The sequence below is a fragment of the Pyrgilauda ruficollis genome, unplaced genomic scaffold, assembly GCF_017590135.1.
Source record: "Pyrgilauda ruficollis isolate IOZ18807 unplaced genomic scaffold, ASM1759013v1 scaffold245, whole genome shotgun sequence".
NCBI lineage: Eukaryota > Metazoa > Chordata > Aves > Passeriformes > Passeridae > Pyrgilauda > Pyrgilauda ruficollis.
The window spans coordinates 348,657-355,950 of record NW_024523767.1 but is presented as its reverse complement, the minus strand read 5'-3'; the positions used below and the strand labels follow the sequence as shown (position 1 = coordinate 355,950).

General features: G+C 66.8%; 1 protein-coding gene across 1 annotated transcript; it reads left to right on the top strand.

Moving 5' to 3' along the window:
• The first annotated feature begins 352 nt into the window (after positions 1-352).
• ANKRD13D (ankyrin repeat domain 13D) lies at positions 353-6,639 on the top strand. Its single transcript, XM_041470446.1, has 15 exons — positions 353-513; positions 1,350-1,485; positions 1,566-1,690; positions 2,225-2,270; positions 2,352-2,495; positions 2,983-3,172; positions 3,283-3,349; positions 3,421-3,502; positions 3,766-3,827; positions 3,904-4,034; positions 4,238-4,395; positions 4,477-4,623; positions 4,842-5,005; positions 5,082-5,161; positions 5,535-6,639. Exons 1-15 carry the CDS (start codon positions 424-426, stop codon positions 5,773-5,775), a joined length of 1,863 nt encoding a protein of 620 aa, XP_041326380.1. The 5' UTR covers positions 353-423; the 3' UTR covers positions 5,776-6,639.
• Positions 6,640-7,294: the final 655 nt, after the last annotated feature.

Here is a 7,294-nt window from a genome sequence, read left to right as displayed (position 1 = left end):
CCGGTGCTGCTGCAGTGGCGCTGCCCGCAGTCACGGTTCCCGGTGCTGGTGCCGTTCCCAGTGCCTGCTCCCATTCCCGCTGCCGATAACGTTTCCGGTGCCGCACTCCCGACACCTCGCTCCCTTTCCTGCTGCCCGTTCCCATGCCCAGTGCCAACGCCATTCCCGCGCCCGGTCCCTGTTTCCTCCCGGAGCCCCGCTCCCTTTGGCCGTGCCCGGTGCCAAGGCCCCTTCCCTTTGGCGGTGCCCGTTCCCGGCGGCGGCGCCGTCCCCTTTTCCCGCTCCCACCCGCCTGTGCCGGTGCCGGTGCCGGTGCCGGTTCGCCGCGCTGCGCCGCCGCCGCCCCCGCGCAGCCATTGCGGGCAGGCCCCGCGCTGCGGCCCGCTCCGTCCGCCCCGGCGGCCCCGGGGACATGGTGCCGGGATGGCCCGGCCCGCCGAGACCTTCCCGCTGCACCGGCTCGTCTGGCACAACCGGCACCAGGCGCTGGACAGCGCCCTGCGCGCGGGGACGGTGGGAACGGCGCCGGGAGCGGCACCGGGAGCGGCGCCGGGGAGCGGGCACCCCCCCACGCACCGGCACCGGGAACGGGAGCGGCGGGAGGGCAGGCGATGGCAGGGAGAACGGCGGGGCCCGCAGCGCGGGGGTGGGGGGACTGGGAGCGCTGGGAATGCTGGGGGGGACTGGGAGCGCTGGGGAAAACCGGGAAGGCTCTGCGCGAGGGGGGGGAGGGGGGATGCTGGGAGGGCTGGAAGGACCGGGAGCACGGATGGGACTTGGAGCACTGGGAGATACTGGGAGCACTGCGGGGACGGGGAGCCTTGAGGGACTGGGAGCACTGGAGGGAGACTGGGAGCGTCAGGGAAGGCTGGGGACACAGCACTGGGGAGAAGACTGGGAGCGCTGCAGAGGGACTGGGAGCACTGGGGGAGACGGGGCACAGGGGATGGGACAACTGGGAGCGCTGGGGAAAGTGGGGGCACAGGGGACTGGGGGAACTGGGAGCATGGGGAGCTGGTGGCACTGGGTGGGGGGGACAGCACTGGGAGCATCTGCGGGAACTGGGAGTCCTGGAGGAAGACTGGGAGTGGTATGGGGACTGGGAGTACCGGGGAGACTGGGACTCAGGGGACTGGGAGCACTGGAAGAACTGGTGGCACTGGAAGGACTGGTGACACTGGGATAATAAGGGTAGCACCAAAGGCCTGGAAGCAACTGGGAGCGCTGGGATCGGGCTGGCTGCATTGGAAGAAGGGGGGCTGGGAGCACCAGGCCTTGGGAGCATGGGGGACGCAGGGGGAGCAGCGGGGTGGCACGGGGAGGGGGCAGTGACCCCAGCATCCTTCCAGCACGACGTGGAGCTGACAGACCCACGTGGCCGGACGCCCCTGGAGCTGGCCGTGTCCCTGGGCCACCTGGAGTCGGTGCGGGTGCTGCTGCGGCACAACGCCAACGTGGGCCGGGAGAATGCCAACGGATGGACGGGTACAGGGACACCACGGGCACTTGGGGACACCATCCCGGGGTGCGGGTTGCCTCCAGCTGATGGCACCCCGTGTCCCCAGTGCTGCAGGAGGCGGTGAGCACGGGGGACCCCGAGATGGTGCAGCTGGTGCTCCAGTACCGTGACTACCAGCGGGCAACGCGGCGCCTCGCCGGCATCCCCGAGCTGCTCAGCAAACTGCGGCGGGTACAGCCCCCCAGAACTGCACCCTGCGCCCCAGAGCCCCCCAGGGACACCCACCAGCCCCATCCCTTTGCTCAAGACTCCGCACCTCTCCAGTGACTCCAGCAGAGACCCCCCCCAAGTCTCCCCCTGTCTCCTCCATGACCCCACTCTTTCCCCAGGGACACCCTGCCTATCCAACCCCACTTCCCCAGATTGCCCTGATCCCCACCCAGAACCCCAATAGGGATCCCCACCCCTGCTCTCCAGACTTCCCATGTCCTCAGTGGTCTGAGAAGGGACCCCAAATTCTCCCCAGAAGCCCCCATTGACTCCATTCTTTCCCTGGGGACACCCTGCTTATTTTTTTCCTCTGGGACTCGCTGCTTATCCATCCCTGTGGACCTGCACTAGTGGCCCCACTCTCTCTGATCCCCACCCAGGACCCCAATAGGGACCCCCATCCCTTCTCCCCAGACTCCTGTCCCCTCCCCAGTGACCCCAGCAGGGAGTCCCCAGCCCCTCCACATGCCCCACCATTCTCCTCATCCCTTCCAGGCATCCGACTTCTACGTGGAGATGAAGTGGGAGTTCACGAGCTGGGGTGAGCGTGGCCGGGCTGGGCAGGGGAAGGGGGTCCCCAGGGCCCCGCGGCCGCGGGGCTGAGGGGTCCCTGTGCCCGCAGTGCCCCTGGTGTCCAAGGTGTGTCCCAGCGACGTGTACCGCGTGTGGAAGCGCGGCGAGAGCCTGCGGGTGGACACCACCCTGCTGGGCTTCGAGCACATGACGTGGCAGCGCGGCCGCCGCAGCTACATCTTCAAGGGGGAAGGTCAGCTCCAGCCCCCCGCGGCCCCTCTGTCACCCTGGGGAGCCCCCAGGGCCCCTGCACCATAAGTGCTCCCCTGTGAGGGCCTGTCTGGATTCCATGGGAGCCCTTCAGGCTTTGTGGGGAGCCACAGACTCCCTGCACTATAAATGCACCCCTATAAAGGCCCCAGATTCCCTACAGGGACTTCCCTGGAGATCCCCCAGACCCTCTGCACTATAAATACTCCCGTAAGGACCTCCCAGATCCCCTCTAGGGACCACGTGGGATTCCAGTTCGCCCCTCCCAAAGGGAATACCTCAACTCTTTTACATGTACCAGGGATCCCCAATTCCCCAGATGTCCCAAAGGAAATCTTAGTTCTCCCTGAGGGAACCACCTCAGCTGCTGCATGTACGAGAGACCCCCAATCCCCCCAGCCCCCCAGTGCCCCCCAGGCCTGCGGTTGTCACTGGGGGTGGGTGCTGACCCCTGCGGTGTCCCCACGCAGACGAGGGGGCCGTGGTGATGGAGGTGGACCACGACAAGCAGGTGGTGTACACGGAGACGCTGGCGCTGGCCCTGCACGAGCCCGAGCTGCTGCTGGCGGCCATGCAGCCCACCGAGGAGCACGTGGCCGGCCGGCTCACCTCGCCCATCGTCTCCACACACCTGGACACCCGGAACATCGCCTTCGAGAGGTGGGAGGGGAACGGGAGCTCTCAGCGGGCAGGGGCCACGCGAGGGGGAAGCGCGGGCGAAGGGGAAGGAAGCGCTGGTGCAAGAGGGTGAGGCCTCCCCGCTCCCCCAGGAACAAGTCTGGGATCTGGGGCTGGCGCTCGGAGAAGATGGAGGTGGTCAGTGGCTACGAGGCCAAGGTGAGCACGGAGACGGAGGGGACACGGAGGACAGCCTGGAGTGTGGCAGGCCTGACGGTGTCCCCGCACAGGTGTACAGTGCCAGCAACGTGGAGCTGGTCACCAAGACCAGGACGGAGCATCTCTCCGACCAGGACAAGTCACGCAGCAAAGGTGACAGCCCTGTCAGCCAATCAGGGGGCCTGTACATGGTGGGGACACGCCGCCCTTCCTGGGTGGCACAGCTGTCAGGTGTGGGACACTGGGTGTGACACTCTGGGTGTGGGGTGTGACATGTCAGGTGTGGGAAACTGTGGGAATAATGTGACAGGCATGGGACAGCGTGCAGTGTGCCACCATGAGGGGTGTGACCGCTGACAGCCCTGGGAGTCCCTCCCACTGCCCACACCTCACCCTGCACCCCCCTGTCCCCCCAGGCTCCAAGACCCCCTTCCACTCCTTCCTGGGCATCGCGCAGCAGCATGGCACCCACAACGGGGTGAGTGGCCATCCCAGGGGTCCCTGGGGAAAATGGGGGTCTCCAGGGGGGCTGAGTGGTGCTGCTGTCCGCCCAGGCACCCGTCCTGCAGGCTGCCAGCCCCACCAACCCCACGGCCATCACCCCCGAGGAGTACTTCGACCCCCACTTTGACCTGGAGACCCGCAACATCGGGCGCCCCATCGAGATGTCCAGCAAGGTGCAGAGGTGAGGCCACCGCCCCAGGGTCAGGACATACGGGATGGTGACAGAGTCCTCGGGATGTGGATGCACAGGGTGGTGACAGAGTCCTTCGGGGCCGTGCCACTGCTGTCTGTACCTCGGGGGTGTGGCCAGGGCGGTGGCACTGGGGTGGTGCTGGTGGCCAGCGGCCCCAGCGGGTCCCCGTGCCCATGGTGGTGCCCGGGCAGGTTCAAGGCGACGCTGTGGCTGTGCGAGCAGCACCCGCTGTCGCTGGCGGAGCAGGTGACGCCCATCATCGACCTCATGGCCATCTCCAACGCCCACTTCGCCAAACTGCGCGACTTCATCACCCTCAAGCTGCCCCCCGGCTTCCCCGTCAAGATCGGTGAGAGGGAAAGCTCAGTTTGGGGCGGGATTAAGAGGGGCAGGAGCTCACTGGGACCTCAATTGATGTCTGTACCCGCAGAGATCCCCCTGTTCCACGTGCTCAACGCCCGCATCACCTTCAGCAACCTGTGCGGGTGTGACCAGCCCCTGGGCTCCGTGCGGATCTGCGCCCCCCAGGAGCCCCCCGGCGCCCACCCCGCTGGCACCCAGCCCTCTGGGCCCAGAGGTGAGGCTGGGGGGCCGGGGGGGCCGTGGCCGGGAGGTGCTGGGGTTCCACGGGTGCAGAACGGCGTGGGTGTGGGGTGATGTGGGGTGTCACGGGATGCCACGGGGAGCTGCGGGGCGGCACGAGGTGCCGTGAGCACAACGTGGCACGCCGTGGGACGCTGTGGGGTGCCACGGGGACACCCGAGGGCGGCGCTGACGGCTCCCCGTGCGCGGCAGCGTGGCCGTTCCCGTGCGAGGTGGAGGCGGGCGTGTTCGAGGTGCCGGCGGGGTACACGGTGCTGGGCGCGGGGCGCAGCGAGCCCCTGCGGGACGAGGACGACGACCTGCTGCAGTTCGCCATCCAGCAGAGCCTGCTGGACGCCGGCACCGAGACCGACCAGGTGAGGCCACGCCCCCTTACCTGGACACGCCCCCATGCACCTGGGCACGCCCCTAAGATGTGGCCACACCCCGCAGGTGACCATCTGGGAGGCGCTGACCAACACCCGCCCCGGCGCGGAGCCGCCGCCCTACGATGAGGACCTGCAGCTGGAAAGGTGAGGTTCCATCCGTGGGGGCGTGGCCTGGGGTGCCACACCCACCTCACCTGGGCGGGGCCACACTGGGAGGGGCAGGGGTTAAAGGTGTGGGGGTGGGGCAGGGTTAAAGGTGTCGGGGTGTGGCCAGGGGAGGGGCTGAAAGGGAGGAGCTTCTTGCTGCCCAAAGGGTGTGGCCATAATGGGCGTGGCTAACCGCAGGTGTGGGTGTGGCTAGCAGCTGGGCGGGGCATGTGGGGAGGGGCATGGCTCTCCTGGCCATTTGAGGGCTGTGAAAGAGGTGTGGCCTCCAGGGGTGGGGCACAGGTGTGCCAGAGGGGGTGTGGCTTCCATGACACGGGTGTGGCTCCCATGACCGCTGTCCCCTCCCCAGGGCGCTGCAGGAGAGCATGCTGCTGCAGGCCGGGCCCAGCGCCGAGCCCCCCGCCCCCGGGAGCCCCCCCGGAGCGGGCGGCGGGAGCCCCCCGGGCCCCCCCGGGTACGGCAGCTTCGCGGAGCAGCTGCGCCTGGCCATGGCGCTGTCGGAGCGGGAGCAGGAGGAGCGGGAGCGGCGGCGGCGTGAGGAGGACGAGGAGCTCCAGCGCATCCTGCGCCTCTCCCTCACCGAGAAGTAGCGCCCCGGGGCGCTCCACGCCGGCACGGGGACGTCCCACGCGGGGACAGGGGTGTCCCATGTGGGGTCACCCCACGCACGGATGCAGATGTCCCACGTGGGGACACCCCTTGCAGGGATAGGGACACCCCAGCCAGGGGACACCCCGGTGCGGGCGCTGTCCCACACCGGGATGCCCCAGCGCGGGCACAGCCCTGCCTGGGGAGCAGCCGGTGCCGGGATGGCCCCCCCGTGATGGGGACCCCCCTGATGTGGGTACAGCCCGCCACAGGGGATTTGATCCAGGGATCCTCCTAGCCCCGGGACCCCCAATCCAGGGCTCTTCTCCCACCAGGCTCAAACCTCATTCCAGGGACCCTCACCTGAGGACCGCCCCTCCAGGGATAGCCCTGTGCCCAGGACCCCTCCCTAGGGAACCCCCTCCTCTTTGGTGTTGTACTGTGACCCCATGGGGGGCAGGACGGGCCCGGGGGTCCCCGTGGGATGCAGGTGACCCCTGTTTTAAGGCACTGCAGTGTGGGGGGCTGTCGCTGTAGGACACGAAACAACACGACGCGGACACGCTGCTGCTCTCAAGGTAGAAAAGGGAAGTTTATTTTCTGACTCCAACATTTATAGATTTCCAAAGGTGACAGTGGATTGGAGGGTGAAAGTGCCACCTTTCCAATGACGCTGGACAACCAACAGTCCATCAAATTTCTCCTCCTCCATAAAAGAACGGAAAATAATAAGTTGTTTACAGAAAGTGTGAGAGAAAATTGCTACAAGAATGTAAACATCAGAAGGCTTAGAAAATCTTAAAAAATCAGGGCGACAGGGGGGACTGCTGGGGGACCACCAGGCCTTGTCCTTTGGGGCATTGGGGGGGCAGGGGGGCCCCAAATGTCTGTACATATACATATACATATATAATATATATATATATATATATATATATACACACACGTGTGTCTGTGCCTGGGGCGTGATGGGTGGGGTGTCCCAGGGGTGGAGCCTGGGAAAAGGGATGGATCCTGCAGGTAGGGTGGGGCTCAGGTGATGGGGCTCATCCAGTAAGCGTGTGGGTGGCACTGGAGGGCTGCTCCTCCTCAGCTCGCCCCAAATCTGGCCCTGTGCCCCCATTCCTTACCCAGGGATTGGTTTATTTTCTTTATATTACATGGGAAAAGACCCCTGCCCATGGGGTCACAAGGGGTTCTTTGGGGGTGAGCTGTGGGGGACACTTGGGGCATTCCCACGGGCTGAAACCCGGGGTGTCCCCGGTGTCGGGGTCCCTCGGGGGGGTCCACAGTTTCTGGGGATCCGGGAAACGCATCACGCGTTCCGGGCGCCTGGGGGAGTCCCGAGGGCCAGGAGCCCGTGGATGGTTCCCACTTTCGGAGGCCCTGGGGGTGTCTCAAGCGCTGGAGTGTCAATCCTGCCTTGTCCCCACCGATGTGGGCCCCGGGGGGCTCCGGGGCACCGGGGCGGTGCCGCTCTGCGGGAGGGCGCTCTGGGGGTCCCGGCTGCGGCGTTCCCGT

Bases quoted from the DNA above. Each gene is read 5' to 3' on its own strand.
- ANKRD13D (XM_041470446.1), top strand. From the start codon at position 424: ATGGCCCGGCCCGCCGAGACCTTCCCGCTGCACCGGCTCGTCTGGCAC. The intron at 514-1,349 runs GTGGGAACGGCG...GCATCCTTCCAG, and splicing joins GCGCCCTGCGCGCGGGGACG to CACGACGTGGAGCTGACAGA. The intron at 4,035-4,237 runs GTGAGGCCACCG...GTGCCCGGGCAG, and splicing joins ATGTCCAGCAAGGTGCAGAG to GTTCAAGGCGACGCTGTGGC.